General features: G+C 42.8%; 1 protein-coding gene across 1 annotated transcript in view; it reads right to left on the bottom strand.

Annotated features, from left to right (window-relative positions):
- Nucleotides 1-395: 395 nt before the first annotated feature.
- pio (zona pellucida domain-containing protein piopio) overlaps nucleotides 396-24,968 on the bottom strand; it is a 170,661-nt gene continuing 146,088 nt past the window's right edge. Inside the window, exons 5-11 of the mRNA XM_080282295.1 lie at nucleotides 19,245-19,381; nucleotides 8,869-8,916; nucleotides 4,982-5,129; nucleotides 4,282-4,364; nucleotides 3,112-3,274; nucleotides 2,083-2,244; nucleotides 396-1,296 (exon numbers count right to left, since the gene is read on the bottom strand). Of these exons, the coding sequence (XP_080138421.1) occupies nucleotides 1,039-1,296; nucleotides 2,083-2,244; nucleotides 3,112-3,274; nucleotides 4,282-4,364; nucleotides 4,982-5,129; nucleotides 8,869-8,916; nucleotides 19,245-19,381 (999 nt within the window). The 3' untranslated portion in view covers nucleotides 396-1,038. The remainder of the gene's footprint in view (nucleotides 1,297-2,082; nucleotides 2,245-3,111; nucleotides 3,275-4,281; nucleotides 4,365-4,981; nucleotides 5,130-8,868; nucleotides 8,917-19,244; nucleotides 19,382-24,968) is intronic.

Below are 24,968 nucleotides of genomic sequence, written 5' to 3'. Positions count from 1 at the left end.
CACTGATGAGGTAGCGGTCTGATATTATAATTTAAAAAAATAACTTATACACTAATATTTGTTGGTCATTAAACTCTTAGTCATAATCAACAAATATTGCAAAGTAAGTCACGACTGCCGCAGTAACTCTACACCTACAGATGGAGTGTATTACCGGCAACATCGGAGACCCAAACACAGGCCTTCGATGTAAGAGTATAATGGACGGATATTGATAAGACCAGTGGGAAAAGGAACACTATACAAGAAGCAAGAGTCGAGTCTAAAATAACTAGTGAGTGAGATGGTTAATATCACACTGTCACAACTGCACCATTGGCTATGCCAAGTGAAGCCGTCTTGGGATGAAATTTGAAGTGTAGTCTAGTTGTCTGGTCTTGAATAATAACTTATTCATTAACATCATAGGCAGAAAATCCAATTGTAAAATCAACTTGAAGACATATCTCTACATTTCAAAAGCCACAAAACTACCAATGGCCGGCCACCCAACTCTTGCTCTTTGCATCACTGGTTCCCACGCTCCCCTCCAACACCAACTTCACAACCGGTTAGTAAATATCAGCACGAGCGTCTTGCGACCGCAGTGGTTAGGGCGCGGGGTAAATAGGGATGAGTTGACTGGTTGTAGCATTAACTTCAAGCAATACTTAATAAGCTGGCTCTGAAAATCTTTTGACTTTTTCATGTAAATTTGTTATACCCGAGCACCATTTGATATACCTTATATACATGGTTTTTATATTATATTATTGTTTCACATTAACTGATAACTGGAAACAAAGAAAAATATTAACACGTTTCATATTTTACAACTTCATATCCCGTGAAATTGCCTCCTAGGTCGTCGTTCGTTTTCTCAAACTTGCAAAAGTTCAGAGTCGATGAAAAATTATGCTTCTCGTCACTGTTCAGTCTCCTCATGCCTGGCGAGCGAGACAAAGAATCTGCGAGTCACTGAAGATGGGGTGAGCTTCACAGTGGGAGGTGCCAGTGCTGTGAAAATGTCCTACACTACCAGGTAAGAGCGCCCATGTTTTACGAGGAGTGGCTGTAAGCGGTGTTGGTGTAAGGACTGGAGTAAATTGAGGACCCAGTGGTGGAGTCCTCCTTCCTTCTGCGGCGCCGTGAGATGAGAATGAGAATGGAGGCTATCACAGCTACCATGAGAATCAATCCCGCTATGGCTATACCGATGGCAAAGGTCTTGGGGGAGAGGCAGAATGTGTTGGGGTCCTCCGTCACTTCCTCCCGTATTGGTGACAGTGTGTCTGAAGCACCCTCAGGCTCCGGCAGCTGCAACACGGAATTTTTCAAGTTATGGAAACATTATGCAGTGTGAACCAGATATCTTTATTTACAGTGATGGATGCATTATTCACTGATAAGCGTAATTTAGGCAATTTCGCACAAATACAGCAGTTATGCATGTAATGCATAACAATGTTTCTCTGCTATCTTTAATATTTTACTACCGTAGTTAATTTAAGTATGTCTACAAATTTCTTTCCCCCAGTAGTTCAGCTAAGCTGCCATACCGGTAGTAATAATCTTTGCTTAAGAAAAGTAGCAGTTATATTTTGAAGTACATCATAAATATAATATCTTCAAACATGACCACCACACCTACGGTTATAAACTGGAAGCAACAGCTTAGGGCATCGCTGTGTACTGTAATATGAAGGTGTATGACATCATTTCTTGGGTCAGACTGTTGAACCTTAAATACATGCCTGTGTTTTTGTAAGTCACTCTTCCATGATGCATAGGTTAACTTTTTTATTTGTAATAACCTAATTGTTGCTTAAGAAATGCGGTCTGCATCATTGTGCTCCCCTAACCTTGGGGTCCTCTCTCAAGACATTCCATGTTATCTTGCTTCTGCCAGCAAAGGCTGGTCCTTTCGTGTTTCATGAGGAATGGAATGTCCAGTCTATGCCCAAAATCAGATGCCTGAATTCAGTACAGTAAAAATTAGTCAGTCAGTGCAGTAGTTTCGCTACAGTGTCGAAACTGCTTCAAAATCTAATGGAATCTTGTCTGATTCCACACCCATAAAGGCACTATCAGCCAGGACTGTACCTCCTCATCCTCGTTGACATAGAGACCAGTGAACACCTCAATGGTAAGGTTCTCGTCCACCTCTGCGGCCACCTCATCCAGATCGCCATTGCCGTCCAGCTCGGCCACGTCACGACGGCGACGGCGACGCAGCACGTTCTCTCCCTCCACGCACACGGGTGGCTGTGGTAGGCAAAGGTGATTTAGATGGATGGCAAGTGTAGATGAAGCATGAACAGGTATATACCATGAGTAACTGATGTGTGGTGTTTGGATGGGAAAAGACAGATGATGTGTTGGTAAATAATGAATGGACAAACGATACACAGAGGACGTATTGATATATAACTAATATACTGGTAAAGGATGGACACAAGATGTTTGGGTAAATAATGTATGAACACAATGTATGGATGAGGAAGGCATACTGAAGACATATAAACAATGAGTGAGAAATGGATATATGTGGCATGGATAAGTATGCTGTGGTTATGAGGTACTGCTCAATGACATGGGTTTATGAGCATTAGTATAAATACGAGTATACAATGCTTGAGTGGATAAGTATGGAAGGGAAATGTGAGAAGAGGATAAATAAGTTATGGATAACTAATTTTTGCATTATTATTGGGCTAAGTGTTGTCTAGCCTCAGTGATGGGTGATGGTAACAGACTAACTCTGATTCCACGGCAATCAAACACTGCAAAAAGGCAAATCATCTCCGTCATACAATAGCCACTGTGTGTCCCTGGTGTTAATAGGACGAACGGCTGCAACCCATCCCTGCAACCATTTAGACAGCACAATAGCATGATATTACTGTATGAATAAATGAGGTATGGACTCGTATGACGTATTGATAAATAAGGTGTCGATAAATTAGAGCAATCAAGCATGGATACACTTGTTTGGGTTTGGGACATAGTTTAGCTCCCAGTCCATAGAAAACATCAGCTGTAACATAGTCAATCTCAAATGGGTATTATTTAAGGGGAAGTATCACTGGCTAAATAAGGCATGGATAAATGATGTACAGCTAAATAACTCACCACATCATCGCAACCTCCTGCATTCTTAATACAAAGCTTGACATTGCACTGGTAGTACACGGAGGAGGTATAGGGGAATTTGTGAGCCTGGAATTGTACAGCAGCAGTGGTCTTGGACGAGGAGTACTCTAGCTCGCCCATGATCTCGAAGTCAACCGGGCAACTGGGGGAAGAGAAGAAATAAAATCATAACTCCTGTACCATGCAGCATCTCCAAGGTCTCCAAGTTGTATTGCTGGGTTTGGCATTAATTTTTGCCAAAGTGGGACATAACCAACTGAATTTGTAGCACAGATCTATTCACTCCATACTCCATCCGGTAATGTAATCAAATTGCATGCTGGCATGACATGTTTTGGATTCACCTGATGGGCATGATTTCCAACCCTTTCAGTCTGGTAGGCCTTTCCTGAACTAAACAAAACCATCCGTTGTCAGTCAGAATGGAATAACAAAAGCGTCCTTCACGTAACGGGTAAAGAACTATACAGTAATTACCTGACCCTCCCAGTGGCTAGACTATGAACGGCTTTGCCTCTGAGTCACTCAAATTAACCAAGAGAGTGTCACTCGTTATAATGTATGGCACCCAGCCCCGTGCCACACCACTGAGGCAGTCTTTACTGTCGCACTGTAATACTAAATCTGTCAGGTGCACATCGTGTTTAGAGCCTCCTGATATATAAAATATATAATGAATATACATGTCACAGAAAATACCGCTGAAAAGACAAACAAATGTGAGTAATTTTTCAGTTTATAAAGTTGCCATCCTACAGCAGGCCACGCATCTCTCTCTCTCTCTCTCTCTCTCTCTCTCTCTCTCTCTCTCTCTCTCTCTCTCTCTCTCTCTCTCTCTCTCTCTGTCTGTCTTGCAATATGGTTTTAAAACTGAGGTGGGTAACATTTACTGTTCCCCGTCCTCTGTCTCTTCTTCTCGTAATCCTACCTAATTAATAACACAGTTATATGAAGTAAATATTTCTGTGTAGTTGCCTTTTGGAGAATTCGGTAACTATAGTGCATAGTGTTGTAGTTAAATTAAAAGTCATCATCTCAAACCCTTACACCACAGCCTTTGAGTTTAATAAATGATACAAATATCCATTTTGGGGTCACCTACTGCACTCAGTTACTTCATTCCTCTGTATGACACAACCTTGCACTCACCCGTCAGAGTTAAGAAGCATCTGTTCTCCCCAGCCGAGGCCATCCCTCACCAGACAGTCGGTCACCTTCATGCCGTAGATCTCCTGCAAGGACAAGGATTCATGGTGGGTAGGGTCCATTTTTTAAGGCAGTCAAATCTTTATAGCAGAGAAACGTTATGATTTTATTTGATCATATTTCTTCTCCCTGATATTTACTCTGATTTGGTTTTGAAGTGCTTGGTGGCGGTATGAGTGATGATAAAAGTGTAACCATCATACACACAAATTGAGGTAAAGAGGGTGAGTGGATATGGAACTTTTAAGAATTCGGTGGGGACACGACAAAAGATAAACGTATACAGAAGCAGCCAGATCAACACAATTTATGACTTTGGAACCTGGCGAGTGAAGAAGGGGGTATAAAGACCAGCCTTACCCATGACTGAGACTCAAGAAAGTTTCGTAAAAGGAAGTGAATATTACAGTACAAACAGGCACTCTTCGGTAGTTTGTACCTGCGGGATGAGGTAGTTTGGCTGAGAAGTGTTTGGTGACTGAACGATTATAAAAGCAGTCCTGATACGAGTGATGATACAAGCAGAGTCTACCTAAGTTCAAAAAGGCCCAGGCATAAGTTACCTGGTCGTAGAGTAAGGTGAACCAAGTGAGAGGAGTAAAACAAACTTAACTTAAACTAGATGAAATTGACTATAGGTTACCTGGTCGTCCAATGAGATGACCATGGTGAGAGGGTCGCCGATACGCACGTTCTCCGCCACTATCTTATCGGCAGGGGTCCCGGCGAAGATGCGCATGTAACAGCCAGGCATTGGGGCGGTGGCGGTGAGGGGGGTTGTGCCGAAGAAGCTAAGGGGCAAAAATGCTGTGTTTAGTTCATGATTCCCTTCTTGAGCACACACACACACACACACACACACACACACACACACACACACACACACACACACACACACACACACACACACACACACACAAATCCTAGCATGCGTGCGGTATAGAATAAGGAGACAAAATAACAGCGGTCAAATCATGTAAACTTCACACACCTGTATTGTAATTACTGCCTTTCTCATCCACTGTACCTTCGTCTCTTCCAACCAATCACCCTATTAAGAAAAAATAAGAAAAAGATGGGTAATGGGTGCTGAAGATGTCGAAGAAGGAAGATTTAAGAGGAGGGGGAGCCTAAGGTAAGGGTAGTGGCAGTACGGGATGGGGAGGGGGAGACATGGCCATTGGTGGTGAGGAAAACGATCATGAAGGTGTGATGGTGAGTTAAGAAAGAGGCCAGAGTAAGGAGGGGACGACGGAAGCGAATGAGGGCAGTTGGGGTGGGAGAGGAGGGGGAAGTGAGGGCATTTGGGGTGGAAGAGGAGGGGGAAGTGAGGGTAGTAGGGGTGGGGGAGGAGGGGGATGTGAGGGCAGTTGGGATGGGGGAGGAGGGGGAAGTGAGGGCAGTTGGTGTGGGAGAAGAGGGCAAAAGTGAAGGCAACTGAGATGGGAGAGGAGGGGGTGAATGTGAGAGTTGAGGGTTGATTCCGATGAAGCCGTCACACAGGGGGGAGGGTTACCTAAGGTTCTTGGAGGGGGGGGGGTAAGTGAGAGCAGTGACGGAAGAGGAGGCCATTGGTCAGAGAGGGAAAGCTGGAAGAGGGTTACCTGGGGTTCTTGGAGGGAGAAGACAGCAGTGAGGGGGACATCTGCAAGGAGTGGGGAGGTGGGGGCACTGGGAGTGAGGGTTGGGGGATGTCGTACCAATGAAGCTACTAGAAGAGAGATAACGGGAGAGGGATAAATTGGGGAGAGAAGTGGACACACCTTCTACCACTGCTACTAACATCACTTACATTATCATTCATCATCCTTACTCACTTCCCTAATGATACTGTACAGTCGGCATCAAACGTCCTGTCTCTTCTCTGCATCTCTCCCTGGATTTTGAAAACCAACGTGGTGAATCCTTAGCAAAAAATGCTGATGACAATGATCAGTGGCCAGATGAAACTATCGTTGTTCGTTGCTGCTGGTTCACTACATTTATTTCCAAAGTCCATGGACAGAGAAGCAGACGAGGCGACAGAGCTTCTGATGTAGACTGTACATGAGGTGGCAGGGGTCCAGGAACAGCAACATGATGGCTAATAAACACACCGACAGCAATCACTCCCACATTAACCTTGCCGTCCTTCGAGGCGTAAGGGCCCGAGGCTAGCCTAAGACAGTAAACATGTATAAAATCATCCAGCGAATAAATAAGCATCAAAATACTCTTCCCCTACTATGAGCACCAGGGCAGCAGCGGGCATGGATACCAACCATCGCCATTACGACATGCAGACGATAAACAAATGTATCAGTGGGATGCTTGACCCGGCCACACCGAGGATATACAGACCAATGCTCCTTCCATGCTGATTTTAGATTAACTTGTTCGCTTAATATCATAGCAGAGGCATGACAGACTCCAAGTTTTCCTCTACCCGTAAATATGCCTAATTAAAGTACTCAAGCTGTCCAAATATTCTTTCAGGAAATCAATACTTCGGACACATGTCCAAACGACTATATGATCAAAGCAGGTAGCTACTGTACTGTCTCCACAAAGTACTCTTAGTTTCCTTCTGGACCTAAAAAGTTCTCAATAAAGCATGCAGAAGGCTGAAGGAACAGAACTGCAATGAGGAGAGAGAATGGAAACCACATGCAGGCAGCCTCACCCAACTTTCATGCGAAGAATGTGGAAGACGCAGACACTCCTCCGTGATTATTTTTTTTTATTTTTAAAGATACTCTTACTAAGCCGTATTCTCGTAGGTTTTAGAAAATTCGTAATACCTCTTCCTCAAGGATATTTATGTCATGCTAGCTCCTTACTGTCCTGTTGCATGTTGCTTATAAAGACTATGTCCATCTTTATAACAAACAAGAATATATTTGGATGTGACAGCAAATAATCTCTCATGAGCAAGCACCACGAAGTGTCCTATGCCAACGAGAATACGACTCAACCCCTAAGCACTTATGAACTTCCTGTTACTTGCTAAATCCTCTATACTCTCAGATGGGAGAGTGTCTGTGTCATGAATCTTCCATGCCTGAAATTCACCAGACAAATGACAATAGTATTCCTCTCGTGATAACGAATAGCTTTTACAGGAACAGGAGATATGGGAATTTTCTTCTCTCTCCCTTTTCTCTTCTTCCGGCAATAATAAATCTTAGCGGCTGTATTAGTCGTTAGTATATTATAAAATCAACATCCAGGTTATACGTTGCTGATGGCTGTTAGTTGCCAGAGAGAAGCCACTTCTAACAAACAGCGCTAGCATCAAAATTCTTAAATATTTGAGTGCAGAAATGCCTCTTTAGGTCGCATTCAGGGTGGCTCAAGATTCGCGGCACCTCTTCCTTGTGACGTATTTGCATTTTACACCTTAGCATTCGCCTGTATGTGGTTCATGTTGTTTATGTAGTGAAATAATTGCATCCTTAACAAACTGAGGAGTAATGTGCAGAATAAATCCCATAGGAAGATACGCTACATGTCCAAAGCCACTTAGTATACGACCCTTTCTGATCTGGCTGCTGTTAGTTCACCACCACATGCACCTTTATGATTGTTATCTTTTACCCAGGTACCTTACTCTTGCCTTCTACGTGATTTTTAATTACCTTACCTTGCTGTCGATATCCTGCAGTTACTTTCAATATTGCGTTGGGACAATCTTATTTTTATTTTTACTGGAACAGAACGACCCCTTATTTTTCCAAAACCTTCTTGTACTCTTCTTTGTAAAATGTGTGGTTGATTTTGTATTGTTTTGATGCCAGTGACTTTTTTCAGTAAGCTGTTTGTCAGACCAAACTCCTTAAACATTATCCATCACACTATCCATGCATTGGAAGTACCGGTTTGTACTCGTGCAGGTTTGACTTGGGTGGGTCGTTCTGCTATACATGTTCAAGTCGCTTTTTACAGGTACTGCAGGCCACTTGGCGTCGGTGTGGCCGTGTTTGTGAGTGAGAGTTTGATTGTGTCATCGATGGAATATGGGCAGGATTTAAATTGGTGTGAACACATGAAGGGACATTCCACTGCACACTCGTAAATATCCTCCCATGGATGAATGGAACACGAGTCTGGACGACTTTCTCATAATGAAACTGCAGATTAATGGCATAATTCTAACTGGCTTTAATATAGAATTCAGTCTGATCAATACTCAGTGTTTTATGGGGTAGGCAAACTGATGTGACTAGTGCACAAGACCAGCGATTCACAAAATTACGATCAGTTGTCTATTACAACCAAGATTTGTTTTTTCCACGACGGACAAGAAAAAGAGAATGCACATTATTTGTTTTCCCCTTCTTTTAGAAACAAATCTTAGTTATGAGAGAAACAACTGATGGTAAGTTTGTCAGTGAACCCAGCCCACAGCAACACAGTCACATGATGTACGTCCTTCAACTTCCTGTCTGCCGACAGTAGGACGGTGAACTGAGAGATGAAGGCAACTTCAGTCCACCGGCTTCACATTCAAATCAGCCTGAGACAACAACAACAATAACAACCACCACTCACCTTGACCCATTCGGCGCCTTCCATTCCACATCCGTAACGAAGTCTCCGCTGTAGCAAGAACAGGGGCTTAGTACAGTGACACCCCAGAGGCTCAGCACGGGTTAGGCATGATCAGTAATGGGTAGGCAGGCTTCACACGAGATCAGTCACTCATGGGGATTGGTGGCGAGAAGTGACAGCATCAGTTTAAACAAAATCCCTCTCGTAACTGTGACTATTTTATGCTGGGAGTACAGGGAAGGGAGATTGGAGAATCATACCAAGTCTCTTGTTCTGCCAGGAAAACAGATTCTAGTTACGAGAGGCAGCTGATTATTAGCCTGTTTGTGAATCAGGATTCAGAGTGAGTGTCACCATCAGACAATACTTTTCCTGTCGTAACTGATTTACTTTTTGCAGAAACGACAAGGAAAGGAGAGCAAAACCAAATCTTAGGCTTGGAACTCATCACAGTGTTTGTGAATCTCAGGCCAGGTTCATTTTGTGAGAGGCTCCCCAGTTACTGATCTCGGGTAAAGACTTGATATTTTCTTTAATTCTGGACAACATTAATGGCTTAGCAACATAAATGGGACGTCACAAATTTAGTATGTACATGCTCATTGTAATTTAGTATAGCATGTCTGTCTTGTTGGTTAATATTTTTAGATCGTTGTAATTTCTAGTTTTTCAGGAATGGCTAAAACTCTTGCCTTATGAGACACGAAGGGTAGATAAGGCAAGAGTCTAACCTGCTATTTACGTCATACCTCACTGGGCCCTACTGTGAGATGGCTGTATACGCTTTCCTTCTTACGTAAGATGAGTGTCCAACTGAATGTATAAACCTAGGAACAACGCCTTGTCATGAGGATAAATATGTTTGTCCAACAGTCATAAACACAGTGATTATTGTGTTATTAATTGTTGAATATTCTCTACACTCAGCCCTTCACACATTCCGTCAGCGACTGATGGTTGGAACAGAGGTAATGTGCGTCTAGTGGATGCTGGGCCATGTACAAATTTCTCTGAGTACCGTGTGTGAAGAGATTATCATTCATTCCATTGTGCTGGGACATACTTATTCCTGAACCGTTAGTGAGGAATTCTACCAGTCTTACAATGCAACATTCTGTGCCCCACAGGTTAGCTGTCAAGCAGTGCAACTTCCTGATTCATCACACTAACTGGGGCAAAAACTTTTATACATTTTGATGTGCCTATGTTAGTGGGTGCAATTGTTAGTTCACCATATCTACCAACTCCAACATATCTCCCATAACAAGACGATACTTACGAAAAATATAAAATACAACTTTTAGACAGAAGTTATCAATACAGTATCGAATAGGAGTATACGAGCCAATTCATTTGATGAGTAAGTGCGGATATTAATGACCAAGGACGATTGTGTGACAGTCCACCTTGCAGTACGATATCACCGTGCTTTTATTAAACTTTTATCCGTTCCTTCTACTGGCCATTAACACTAATTGGTTATCATTAGGCGTAAGACTAGTGTTTGTTAGTTAAGGAGCAGTATATGGAAAACAACCCACTGCTCCTGGTATTGGAAATGCACGTGGTGAGTCTGACAAAACTGAATATTATCTTACGTATATATATTTGTGAACCTCAGTGAAATAACATGACTAATACGTGAGTGAAGGCTTGATGAGAATTGGACCTTCTTTATATTGGCTATGTTTGGAAAGTAAAGCCGGAGGTAAGATGAGCCACTGAGGTTGTTGAGAACTGTACTTGACCTCTTATTAGACCGTATTATCTTTGGTATAGGAGACATCGTAAAAAACCCTCACTTAGCAAGATATTTTACCAACTACTTTATAATCGCATATGCCATTTGTATCTTCCTAGCATCGACACTCTACCAGTAACATAAATAAGGATATGTAGCTGTAATGAGGAAAATGAATCGCTGAGGAGGAAGTGCTACCAAGTCTCCCCTATGAAAAAGACAATACACTTAAATGTCTACTGATGCGGGTCATGTCAACATCATCCTAAGCCAAGAACTGTGACTTTCTGACAAACATTTGGGGTGGAGAACAAACACTCCCGTTTTGCATTAATATCACTTCTAACAAACCCGCACTGTGTAGTATGCAACCAGGGACAAAGAGGCCAGACAGCGTTACAGCCTCACTTCATCATCGTTTAAGTTATATTAGCAATTTCACAGTTTCTGTTAATGGTATGGTCTAACCGGGATACTGACGCTAACTCTAGACGACATTATTTCAGCAAAGAGAACTCCTACCAATTCATAGGTTTAAACGCACTCTGTCTCTTCTAGTGCCTGTTAACTTCTATTATACTCACCAGAGGCAAACCCTACGCCGCCACAGAGCAATTCAATGTTTTAACCCTCACAGGAGGCGAGGCCATTCTTAAGCTGAATAAAATCGTCTACAGCCGGGTTTTCAAGTGACGGAAATTGGCCACTTTCACAACTCAAATAGTAAGTCGTTGTGACGTGAAAATTGATTAATACGACGTACGAATGAGTCTCCTTGGTTACTTTTGCCCCTCAATCTGAATACAGTTTGCCATCCAGTAAGTAGAAAAAAGATAACGGATCCTTGTCAGTTGAGAACAAACGCGCCATAGTAAGTGCCAAGCGTCAGAGCCCCTGGCATGTAGTGACGGCTTAGCAGGCTTCCTAGCACCATATCCTTGGCGATTTATTTCTGCTTATATCATGTTGTTGTTTTTGTTGTTGTTACCATATGTTCATCTGAACGTGAACCCGGCGGAGTGCAGTCCACCACCCTCCTTTCGGACGACACTTAGAGATGATCACCGTTTTTCTAACCAAACAGCGGAATTGTTTGGTTATATCAGTGCCAAAGCGTCAAGGTGTCTCTCCCCAGCACCATATAGCACGTTATATTCACTTTTATTTCATTAATGCAATATTGACGTTTAGAATAGCTTAAAATGGAAGAGAATAGTAAGATGTAGTATACGAAATAAATCGCTAAAAATGGGTGCTAGGAAGCAAGCTCAGTTGACTGAAATACTCGTAGGACCCTGTGTGTGGTGAGGCGAGACACAAGGGCTAATGTTAAGTCACTTCGGCCGTGTATGGTGTATATGCTTACGATGAACACAATTATCAAAGATGTGCCTTTATTGTCACCGAAACGACGCGAGAACTGCAAGAGGAAATACTTATGGCTAATAAGTTTAATTTGGAGAATATTATCAGTCAAAATAAGACCACACAATTTCACGTAAATCTTCAAGTTATAAGCCTACCCTGCTGAAGCTGAAATGGGTAGTATATAAGATGACTCCGATATTCATAGTTTATTTGATGATTATTATTATGACAAGAAATCGGAAACTCGTAATGGAGGATAAAGTCAATTTCTGGTACACTGTGGCGCAAAGCTTTGCTTCTTGGTGCGTTTGGGCCATGATCTGATGGGCTTATGACGCTCACGGCACCTCTTCCATATTGATAGATTTCGCATATTACGCGAACTGTTATCATGAATATTACTCTGAATATCTACAAAGACTACTTAAATAAAATATATAAGTATTAAGTTGGTAGGTGTAGATATAAACTTTCAAGGAAGAGGTGCTGTGTATCATCTTAAACCAACCAGAATATAACCAGGATATTTCTCTTAGATCATGCAGTGGAAACATCTGTTAGTACACAGCTATAAACTATACTTAGGTTATAGAAAACATTAATTCTAGAGTGCATCTGTGCAAGGGTGATGTTCCTGCTAGACTAAAAGAAAGGCTGGGATTAGACAACAAACTTACGATCAAAATCCTGTCGTAAATGTGTTGTTTCATTGGGAAGAACAAAAAGGTGCACACTCTTCCCATTTATTTTGTTCTTCTTCTACAAACGAATGAGAAGCTTTGCATTCCCCATTCCCTTTCCATCCTTCAGACACAAACCAAAATTACGACAGACACTGGTCGTCCATTAGCTTGATTTTGCAGGAAGGAGAGGGAAAGGTGAGCGCGGTATCTTCCCTTAAGTCTAGTTCTTCCTGTGAAACCAGACCCTAGTTACGAGAAGGAAATTGGTCGCAAGGTTGTTAGTGAATCCAAAAGAGTGCATAGTGGGTTAGTGACTAAGCTACGTAACTACAGCGACTAACTAACATCTAGGCAGCTACACATGATGCTAAGACAGGTGGGGGGGGGTGCTGAGATGGTGCTGGTTAGAATATTTACCGCTGTTTAGGTTAAGCATGGAACACCTGCAAAGTAAGTGCTAGATTATACACAGTTATCCCTGTTAGTACTAAGACGGTACTTTATAATGCAGTGTTGCTACCACCAGTTGATTTGATGTAACATAGGAGCTATGACGTAAAAATGCGATTAACCCCTCCGCTAAGCAGGGGGAGAGAGAGAGAGAGAGAGAGAGAGAGAGAGAGAGAGAAAGAGAGAGAGAGAAAGAATAAAATAGAATAAACTCCCCGACCCTTAGGAGTTGAAGTTATACTAAATTTTATCCACTCCACTGGTAATAAAATCGCCTGAGAGAGAGAGAGAGAGAGAGAGAGAGAGAGAGAGAGAGAGAGAGAGAGACAGAGACAGACAGACAGACAGAGAGAGAGAGAGAGAGAGAGAGAGAAACTAAAAAAGACAAAACTCCTCGACCCTTAGGAGTTAAAGTTATACCAAATTTTATCCCCTCTATTAGTACTCAAATCGCCTGGTGGTAGCAGACATAAAATACGTCAAGGCAGTGTTGTGTTAATCCTGAAAAACAAGAGCTTCGTTATGGTGGAACACGGGATTAGTCAAGCGGAATTACCCGTTTACGTAAAAAAAACAACTAATGCAACCTCAAATGGATCCAGGGTTAGTGGGGAATCTCAGTTAATATTATCAAAACACGAAGATATTTACAGTATGGTAGTTGTATGGGTCTGTGTCTACCTTCAGTTAGTGCTTCCATATCCTGTATCAAAATTATCCTTGATTTTGATATTATTATGAAAACTGGGTGCGCCAAAGTGTCAGGATGCCCCTAATATTCCACAGTCACTTACGGAACGCCAATAAATGTTAAATATTACCATTGTGGATCCCAAATTACAAAAAGCAGCCAGCAGTGATAGGGAAGGCTCAGACATGCTTCAGAAATCAGCATAAAAAATAAAAAAAGGGGCTTTTCCACACCATGGCGGTCTCAGTTTTAATATCATACAGTATTCTCGTCAGCTTCACCCCTTCCATCCGATGACGCATTTTTAGTTCCTTCCCGCTGCCTCCAGACGATTTTATTTAAGATTTTTTTCGAACTGGAGGGCTAGTCGTGGCTGCCATTAACCCTCTTTACTAATAGAGATCGACCTTAAGCTGAATAAAATCGTCTGGTGATAGAAGGAATAAAATGAAAAAAGCGTCATGTTGGTGAAGTGGTTAAGACTCTCTAGCACCGTAACTGGCTAAGAATGGGGTGCTAGAGAGCCTCCTAAGCCCACGATAATACGGCCCTGAGGTGCGTCCGTCACCGTAGCGTCACTGTCCATCCCACTGTCCCGTCACCACATGTCACTGCAGCACTATCCCGTCACCCTAGCGTCACTGGGTCCAATAAAAGTCACTGCCCCGTCACCACAAAGTCACTACCTCTACAACAACCCGTCACCGTAGGCACAGCGTCACGAAATCCGTCACCGTCACTACGCCGTTCTTTCGTTGGTTACGGAGTCTCCCCAACACCTTTTCCCTTTCTGTTTTTTTCTGTTTTTTTCTTTTTTCTTTTTTGCTAGTAGTGGCCATGGATCAGCTGAATGTGAACCCAGTGGACTGCAGGTGGAAGATGCCCCCCTCCTACAGTCCACCATCACTTTTCGGGGGACAGGCAGGGAGTTGCGGGACGATTGTGTAACCAGGTAGCTCCACCGCCCAGTTATATATCAGTGCCACCACGTGAAGGCATCCTCTCCAGCGTCCATTTTTGTGTCCGGTACGTTAATATAGCCAAGAGAATCACATGCAAAATTAATCACGTGGAAGAGGTGCCAGAGGAAATCCTAGGCTTTCACCACTTCCCGTCAATACCAACTTCCCCGTCACCAGATCGTCTACGTCACAACGTACGTCACAACATGATCCCAGTCGTCACCACCTAACCATTGCTGCTGCACACACTCACGTCACGGTAGGGCAGTGGCGAAAAGTGAGAGAAAGTACTCTTTGTATTCTTACCACCCTTGATTAAGAAATTACTCTTTTGTAGTCTAAATTTCCTGGATTATTGCTCCTGTGTTTAGTGTTGGCATCGTTCGTTTTATGGGTCAGATCTGTTGTTTTGTCTTCCATTAACATCGTAGTGCAGGCGCCTATTTTTTTGATATTCGTAATTAAAGGTGTAATTAGTAAAGCAGGTTAATTACACGAGATATTAAGTTGGCATCCTGTGTGAGAAATTGGGGTACCATCCTGTAATTATTATTATTATTATTATTATTATTATTATTATTATTATTATTATTATTATTATTATTATAATTATTTCAAGAGGAAATGTGAGACTTGTAAAGACGCTGATTCTGGAGGTGAGAGTGTGGTGTTTACTGTGTGTGTGTGTGTGTGTGTGTGTGTGTGTGTGTGTGTGTGTGTGTGTGTGTAGGTGTGTGTGTGTGTGTAGGTGTGTGTATACAGTTCAGGGGGTGTAAGTGTAAAGTGTGGTCCTGTATGTATGTACGAACTGGGAAGTGTGTGTGTGTGTGTGTGTGTGTGTGTGTGTGTGTGTGTGTGGGCTCTTCAATAGCAGCATGAGTGTAAGGCAGACATTGTGAACAGAAACAAAGGTAAATACAGACACAGGTATCTTCACAAGTCTGATCAATACATAGCGGAAAAAACGAACCATCTGAAACACACAGTAGTACAGATAGTAGTTTTCATCGTATTTCGCCAGCTGTAAAATTTCCTCAGACAGAATTGGGAAAATGGTTGCTTCTTTCATTACTTTTCTAACAGTGAGTGTGAAGCATGAGAGATGACCTATTTCCAGAGTGAAGTGTGAATGTGAGTACAGTCCTGGATTAGTGTGATTGTATGGGATAATCTTCCTGAATGATAGTGTGTGTGTGTGTGTGTGTGTGTGTGTGTGTGTGTGTGTGTGTGTGTGTGTGTGTGTGTGTGTGTGTGTGTGTGTGTGTGTGTGTGTGTGTGTGTGTGTGTGTGTGTGTGTGTGTGTGTGTGTGTGAGAGAGAGAGAGAGAGAGAGAGAGAGAGGAGGTATGTCCAGAGCATCACCCCTTGCCGTTTTCACCAATGAGCTGCTTCAGAGAAATTAACTTGTGTCCATAAGGCTGCGTCCACACCAAATGCATGCCTGTGCGGGAGGGAGTTCTGCATCATTGTAACCTATAAAAGTTCTCTCCCCCACCCGCCCGCAGCCAGTAGGGCCACTTGTATGGGTCGTTGTGATGCCGAACTCTCGCCTACACCCGCCCACGCCAGCAAGCATTCGGTGAGGATGCGCCTTAATTCGTGTTCCTCTGCTTCGCCCTCCTAAAACTGCTCCTTTCTGACTGGCCATTCCACGCCCTCCCTCCCTCGTTCTCTTGTGTGATGCGTCATGCTGGCAAGATATCATCCGCGACCGTGAAGCCATTTTGGGCGACTAAAAGAAAATGCTACAACTTCTGAACAACTTGCCATCGGAACGGGATAACGTTATGTGAAGGCAAGGGTGTGTAGTGTGACGGTAGGAGAGAGTGTGGTGTGTAGTATGACTGTAAGAGAGTGTGGTGTGTAGTGTGACTGAAAGAGAGAGTGGCGTGTAGGGTGACTGTATTAGAGAGTGACGTATAGTGTGACTGTTATAGAGAGTGGTGTGTAGTGTATGAGTAGGAAAGAGTAGTGTGTAGTGTGACTGAGTAAGAGAGAGTGGTGTGTAGTGTGACCGTGAGTAGGAGAGAGTGGTGTGTAGTGTGACTGTGAGTAGGAATGAGTGTGAAGTGTGTGATGTGTGAATGTGAAGTGTGGGTGTCAGTGCCAGTGTCTTTGTAAGTGTGTGTATGTGAAGTGTGAGCGTGAAGAGTAAGTGTGAGTATGAAGGGTGAGTGTGAGTATGAAGAGTGAGGTGTGTATGAAGAGTGAGTGTCAGTATGAAGAGTAAATGTGAGTATAAAGAGTATGTGAGTGTGGATGTGGGTGAAGTGAGTGTGAAGTGTTAGTATGAAGTGTGAAATCCCAAGAAAGTGCTTTATTGCTGGAGTGTACAAGGGCTGGGAATGAACAGACGTAAATAGTACACTTAACCCCTTCAGTTCAACCACGCCTGTTTCAATTTAATCAAGACACAACCACACGATTTTATTCAGACATTTTTTTTTTCTTTTTTTTTTTTTTTTTTGTTTTTTTTTGTTTAAGGATGTTCTGCCGTGGATGGATTTATGCAGGAAAAGTCTCTGTCAGCCTGAATGAAGTGGCCGGCTGATAATTTGAATAGTAGTAGTAGTTGTTATTGTGGTAGTAGTAGTTGCAGTAGTTGTAATCATGGCTCTGGTGGTGGTGGTAGTAGAAGTGGTAGTTGTAACAGTAGTAGTAGTAATGGTAGTAATAGTAATAGTTGTACAGTAATCATGGCGGTGGTGGTGGTAGTAGTAGTGGTAGCTGTAGTAGTAGTAGTAATAGTAGTAGCAGTAGTAGTAGTAATCATGGCGGTGGTGGTGGTAGTAATAACAGTAGTAGTAGTCGTAGCAGTAGTGATGATGATGGTAGCAGCAGTAGTAGTAGTTGTAGGATAGCAGTCGTGGTAATAGTAGTGATGATGGCAGCAGTAGTATAGTGGTAGCAGTAGTAGTATTTGTTGTTGATGTGTCACGCACGTAACTGTTTCTGTACTCAGTTTGGCGTTTTTTTTTTTCCCTCTTCAGTAATATGTTTGGCAAATTCTGAGATAAACCACAAAGTTGCATCTATTACTCTTCAGTAGGGTTGCCAACGATGTGTGCACGCCTGCTGTACCTTTAACAATGATCGAGGTGGCCTATTGTTGATGACAGAATTGTTGCTTCTTTTCAACAGCGTGATGGCGAGTCATGAAAAAAGTGACTTAAGTTTCACCTAATACTTTTTCATCAGCATTGCATCGCTGAACGAAGATCCGCCTCGGAAATAACGCAGTGCTGGTGGTGTTTGGTGCTCAGTCGCTTTTTGGCTTTTGTCAGCGATGTGGTGAGGAATTTTGAGAACAGCCACCTGAGTAACTCCTATATATTATTTTTAGGCATAAAGCTGCTGTGCCTTTAATAAACTCCAAAACAACACAATTTTGGTGCTGTGTGTAGTGTCGGCGTCCGCACCATATCACCTGTTTATAGAGTTCTCGCTCCTTTCGCTCATCCGAACAATAATTAAATATAAATGACATCTTCGGACTGTGTGTGTTAATTTCTTTTCCCGTAAAATACCTGATATTAAAGTGCTTGTGAATTTCTCTTAATTATTCTGAGTATGAGTGAGGATAAGGACGTCGGTGAGAACAGTTTGAATAATATAAAAATATGTATGTGAAAGTAGGTGCAAGTAAGATGAATGATCGGGTGAGTCGTACTGTAAGTGTGAAATCTGATCCAGAAAAAGTAAGTGAGGATATACTGTAACTGTGAATAAGGAATATGAGACACAGTAAGAGGGTATGAGATATAGGAGTGAGGATAAGAGTACAAATAAGAACACAAAAGAGGATGTAGGTGAAGGAGACGAATGGTGTTGTGTGGCAGTGTTAGGCATCATCTTGCTGTTTGTGTGTTAATCTGGTTACGCTGATACTGAAGATGTTGGCGACCGAGAAGCGCGAATAAGGAATGTAAGTGACAGGAGTAGTGTGATGCTGTGAGTGGTCGTAGGAGTTGCAGAGTATGGAAATGATGCTGCTGTCCTGTGTATGTTTGCTTGGAGACATAAAATCCTGGCTCTGAAGGCTTTTGGGACCGTCTTCTGCATCTGGTACGTGCAGTGAAGACTCGTGAGGATAACTGTGCAAGAGGAATGTGAGTAGCGGTGTGAGTGGCAGTGTGAGATCTGGTTTTGAGAAAGCTAGTGAGGATATGAGAGTGAGTGCAAGGAGTGACGATAAGAGTGTTCGAGGAATGTGAAACGAAGACTACAAATATAACAAATGGTGGTGTGAGTAGTCTGTATGATCGTGAATAGGAGTGGCAGTGTAGAGAAAAATCCAACCCTAAATGTGTTACTCTTGTGGTCTGTAAAACACTCGACACTGAAAGCGTTGGTGACCGTCTTCCCCTGTGTTTGGTACTTGCAGTGAAAGTGAGTGAGGAAAACAGTGTAAGGGAAATGTGAGTGGCAGTGACAGTGATGATCCAGTCAGAGTGTGTGTTAAATTGATGCCCCATATAATACCTGACATTGAAGGCATTGGTGACCGTCTTCTCCTGCGTCTGGTATTTGCATCGTATATGGTAGCCTCTGCCTTGGTTGGTCACCAGCTTCCTGTGAGGCTGCACCACCACTGTGTTGAAGTATTCCACCCCGTCCTCCTGTGGGTGCGAATACAACAGAACATAAGTGACAAAAGACCTCTTAGATTAGGAATATTTGATTGTAAATCCAGTGGGTAGAAATAAGATAGAATTAAGTGGAAAAATGGTCATTTAGATTAAGAATGCTTGACCTTAAATCCTCTGGTAGAAATAACACTGAAAAAAAAAAAAGCAAAAAAATTCTAAAACAGGAATACTAGACCTTAAATTCTGTGGATAAAAATAAAAACAGAAAATAAGTGAAAACAAATGCTCCCTTAGACTGGAAGTAACTGTTCCTAAACCCTGTGTCAGAAATAAAATAAAGTGAAAATTTTGGCTCCTTAGATTAAGAATGAAGATTTCTTTGGTTCTCGGTCCTCTCTTGACGGAAGTGGAAGAAAAAAGCAAGCTATTTGAACACACTTGCCCTTTTGATCAGGAATACACTCGCTGAAGACTCTGATCTCGTCCTTCTATGAGTGAAAGGACAAGCGAAAAACAAACAGGTAAACGAATCAGAGTGGCTACTTAAGCTACTAAAAAATCAGTGTAAAGTACCCAATCCTCTCCTTTTAAGAGTGAAGAAACAGCACAATAAGCTACACACACACACACACACACACACACACACACACACACACACACACACACACACACACACACACACACACACACACACACACACAGCTCGCTGGTGCAGTGGTAACGTTCTCGCTTGCCATCTGGTAGACGGGAGTTCGCGCCTCGCTCAGGTTGCGAAAAGTTTCACTGACGAAGTGGGTGGTTACTGTCCCCCTTGAGCAAGGGGACGGGTGTGTGGGTGTGTGAAGGTCACAGCCTTTCCCTTAGATCGGACTATATGAGCTCTCAGCTCCCTTCCGGGAGGGTAAAAGCTGACGCTCACGACCATCAAGTGATCCTGACCGACCCGGTGAATTACACACACACACACACACAGCCATATATACCTCTGAACCTGACATCCACCACATTATTACCCATAACTGAAACAGACTTTACATACAACCCTTAGATTTTCCACTTAATGCTCAACCTTACTTTTCTGAACAAAGAATTAAATGCAGGTGTTTGTTATCGCTACCACCAGGGCGTCTCTCCCAGGCTGAATGAAATCGTCCTGCAGTAACGAATATAGCAGAAAATAATGAGAAAATGGTGATGGCGTTCCTGGTATTTCAACCCCCTTGAGCTGAGACGCTGTTATTAGTTTATACTCACTGCTGCCAGACGATTTTACTCAACCTGGGAAAGGCCTCTGGTGGTGAAGGGGTTAATCAATGCCATACCTAACCCATCCTAGTCGAAAAGTCTGTCCACAGCCGAAAAAAATCGTCACGAGATGGTAAGAATGAAAAAAAAAAAAAATGTGAGCTCAAAAGCTTGATTTCACGAGAGTCCTGGAAGTGATGGGGTTAAGCAAGGATGTGTTGAAGGCCTCCTAACCCCTCTAGAATTAACCCTTTAGAGCTCAGGTGTACTCTCAGGTATTCAGCCAAACCCACAGCCACAGAACTAGTTATTTAGGTGATTAAAGAGGAAACCCTGGCCCTGTTAACTACTTCATTCCCAAGAGGTTTCATTTATTCTCCTTCAGAGGTTTCAGTTCAGCTTAGGTATGATTTTTCCACCTGGAGAGATTAGACACTGCCTTCACTAGCACAATCACCACGAGAGTGCTTTCCCAAACCGAATAGAAATGTTTGGAATGTTTTAATAATTGTGAAAAGACGCCGTGTTGTTGAAAGAGTTAATCCGTTCCCTACAATGACGCTCTTTTGATTACAGTGATTTCCAGATGATTTAATTCGGCCAATGAGAGACTTTGCGGGTTAAGGGGTTAGGTGCTGTCTCCATTTGCCCGTCCAGTGTATGAGACGTTTCCTGAGTTCAATGAAATCTTTTAGGGAGAGCAAGAAGAAAGCAATATATATTTTTTTTACTGCAAGATAGAAGAAACCAAAGACCGGGAGCCCGTATAAATGCTCCCTCCAAGAAAAAAACAAAAACAAGACAACAGACAGCCAAATTCAAGATCACGCCATCGTACTAGAGGGAGGGGAGGGGAGTTAAAGGGCAATAGAGAATGTTTATAAAAATAGACCAGTCTTAAGGAGGTAGACCTGGAGAAGAGTTTTACATTTCGTTGCTGGCCATAAAAACAGATAAGGATGCCTTGTACACTGATGGCGTCGCCGATAGCCTCTTCCACTCGATGTCATCCCTTTTTTATCATTCTTGTTACCTCCATACGATTTCACTCAGCTTAGGGGAGACTTGTTTGAGATGCAAGAGGTCTACCCTGAAGTGAATAAAATCGTCTGGTTGTAATAAAATACTACAATGTAAAAAGAAATAAATAATAATCACACAGGAAGGATTAACAAGGAGAGACTCTAACCCCTTCAGTACGAGACGCCCCTCCTAAGCCGAAAAGAAGTACTGTATAAATAAATAAATAAATAAATGAATGAATAAATAAAAGATGTAGCAGGTCGGCAGGGTTCAAGGCGGATCGATGGTGACTTCTTGGTTAATCTGAAGGTTACATTGAGAGAGTTCCTTGCCAGTGACATCACCTGTGTCTTTTGTTTACTACACACTTATGTTTGGGTACGTGTGTGTGTGTGTGTGTGTGTGTGTGTGTGTGTGTGTGTGTGTGTGTGTGTGTGTGTGTGTGTGTGTGTGTGTGTGTGTGTGTGTGTGTGTGTGTGTGTGTGTGTGTGTGTGTGTGTGTGTGTGTGTGTTTGTGTGTGTGTGTGAAAAGCATCTGTACAGAGTGTGTGTTCCAGCGGCGAGGGGTGGGATGGACCGTGGGGATAAATGACGATGATTACAATGATTGTGACGAATGTCCCAACTACCATAATCTTTCCCGGCAAGCGTGAGAGCCGTCCTTCCTTCCGGCTGTCCATTTCATCGCCGCCACCACCTCCACTCCCCTCCTCCTCCTGCCGTGAGCTATAGTTCCTGCTACCAACACCGACATGCGTACAGTGAGCAGCAAGCAGTATGAAAGTGGCAATTTACCCACTACAAGCAACAACAGCGTGAGAGGCCATATGCACAACAAACCTTAAATCTGAACAAGGAGACGCCAAACCTCTGTGTTATAGAAGTAGGTCTCAGCCTTAAGCCTTTTCACAGCACAGAGGTTACGGTAGGCACTCAGTTTTTGTTAAATGTCATTCTTTCCATGGAGTACTCCCCACAGTGGTCGTTTTGCATCTAAGTCGTCAAATGCACTGTATGTTGAGTAAAGACAAGATGGCACTGAAACAGGAGAGGGACCTACACGCCCAATCCTCCTAAATCAAGCTGGTATACACAATCAGTCCGGTGTTGGATATTTGGGAGTTACTGTCTCCCTCTGTCTGTATTTCCTACTGCCTATGATCTCCAGCCTTTCACACGCACTGTGTCCTGGCATCTCGAAATTAACAGTTCTTGAATTTGGCTCTCTTACCTTGTTTTTGTTTGTGCTTTTTCTTCGAGGGAACAATTTACAGGCTCCTGGCCTTTGGTTCCTTCTTCCTTGAATTAAAAAAAAAAAGATAAACTGGCCTATGCACCTGTCACACACACGCATTTTAACACCACTCTTCGAATCTAATCGCATAAACCAGTATTTACGTTCAGCCATTTATAGTGTAAATAACCTGAAGTATTTATGTGACAGAAAATAGCGGATATCCAAAATTTCACGACACACTTCTGCAACGCCTCACTGGATAAGACTGGTGAGGAAACAAAATATCATCGCTATGCATAAAAAATCGGAAGTCCCTTAACCAAGACTCTGATCTCACGAAGTCATTTCCTCCTTTAGTTCTTCGGCTGACCTTTACATTTCCCACCCACCACCCGCCTCCACCTTCCTTCATTCCCTAACCTGTCTCCCTCGTCCCCACATCGTCCTCCATCCAACCTTCCGCTTTCATATTTCCGAATTGTAAGCTCTTTCAGCACCCGAATGACCGCTTTTGCATAATTTAACCCCAGCTTAACCTAACTCTGACAGATTAATCCCAGACCTAGCAACCCAACCCCGATTTAACCTATCCTAATCTAACCTCAGAACCTAACATCCTAACCAAAGCGAATCTCAGGGTTCTAAATACTCTTACTCTAACCTGATGTAGATCATTTTCTCCTCGCCTTGCCTTTCCTTTCTTCCACTTACATTGCCTTACCTGAACTAAAAGAAAAAAAGGCCAAAAATGACCACACCTCACAAATCTTCCTGCCGCCTCCTAAACCCCACCCTGGCCCTGTGAAGAACAAACACCGCCCACTGGGAACAGTGACCACAGCCAGTCGTCACACCTCACTGAACAAACGAGTGAAGCAGAATAACTGAGAGACGAATAATTTTTACCTCTTGGACGGACGGCGAACAGAAAGTAAACAAAGGCAAGAACTGTAGAGCATATAACTGTACTTTCCACTGTGAAATAAAAATGTATAAATGTGAATAACTGAGCCTTTGACAATGTTAATAGCATATTCCAACGAAAATAGCGATATAAAGCCGAATGTCTGAGAATCGCACAATACCCATGAACGGAAAGCAGCAAATAAACAACGGAAAGTTCTACAGAGAATGTAGTTGTACCCTACGCTGTAAACTGTATATTCTGGTACATGTGAACATCGTACACAACCGGTCAACTCTGGAACTGTCTTTCTCAGTCTGTCTTTCCCTCTGCTTGGGACATCCAGTCTCTTGAACGCAGTGTGTCCTGGCATCTTAGAATAAATGGATCGTGATTTATGTTTCCTTCTGTTGAATTTCCTTTGGAAAGATGGCATTGTTAGCTAACTGACTTGCATTATATTCATAATTTTCCCTATCTATCTATCTACTATCTCTATCTATCTATACAGATACATAGACAGATAAATAGATAGACATCACCAGTGCATCAACAGATGGATGATGCTGCAGAGGCTCAATGTCCTCCCTCAAAGGCAGATGACGTTTGAGTCTGGCATTTCCAGCCCCACCGGCACTTCACGCCATGTGTACAGTCGGGGAGAAAAGTTTGCTTACTGTTCCTCTGCCTCTAGTTTACACTTGGGGCATGTCCGTTCACTTTCCTACGTGATGCAGCATATCAAAGAATTGCCTCTGAGCATAGAACATATCAGTCCTCTCTCACGTATTCATGTTAGACAGCAGAGGAAACTAGGGAGCAGAGAGGTGAAACAGTAGACAACCCTTGTTGTCTCCAACTGTTCATGAGGTGTCTACAACCTGCCAAGTTGTGTTCAAGTGTTGGCAATACAACCCCTCAAGCAAAAGTGATCTCTTGCTCAGTAAATGCAGGATCATTGACGCTGAGGAAAAATACAAAAAATGCAGATAAACGTATTGACAGCAGAGCGTATGGCGGTGCCCGATCCAACACCCTGTCTGTCACTAGTTGTATTTTTACCACGGGAGCAAATTCGCACTCTCGTATTTTCCAAACCCTTTCAGTACAATGACATCCTAACCCGTTCAGCCTGAGGACGTCTTTTGCAGTTTATTCTTGTCACTTGACGATTTTGTTCAACTTTAAGGGGAACCACTGCAATACCA

This window comes from Coenobita brevimanus, chromosome 12 (assembly GCF_032717465.1).
Source record: "Coenobita brevimanus isolate Jiangsu-jjx chromosome 12, ASM3271746v2, whole genome shotgun sequence".
Lineage (NCBI taxonomy): Eukaryota > Metazoa > Arthropoda > Malacostraca > Decapoda > Coenobitidae > Coenobita > Coenobita brevimanus.
The sequence above is the reverse complement of the archived record's forward strand: the minus strand, read 5'-3'. Positions and strand labels throughout refer to the sequence as shown.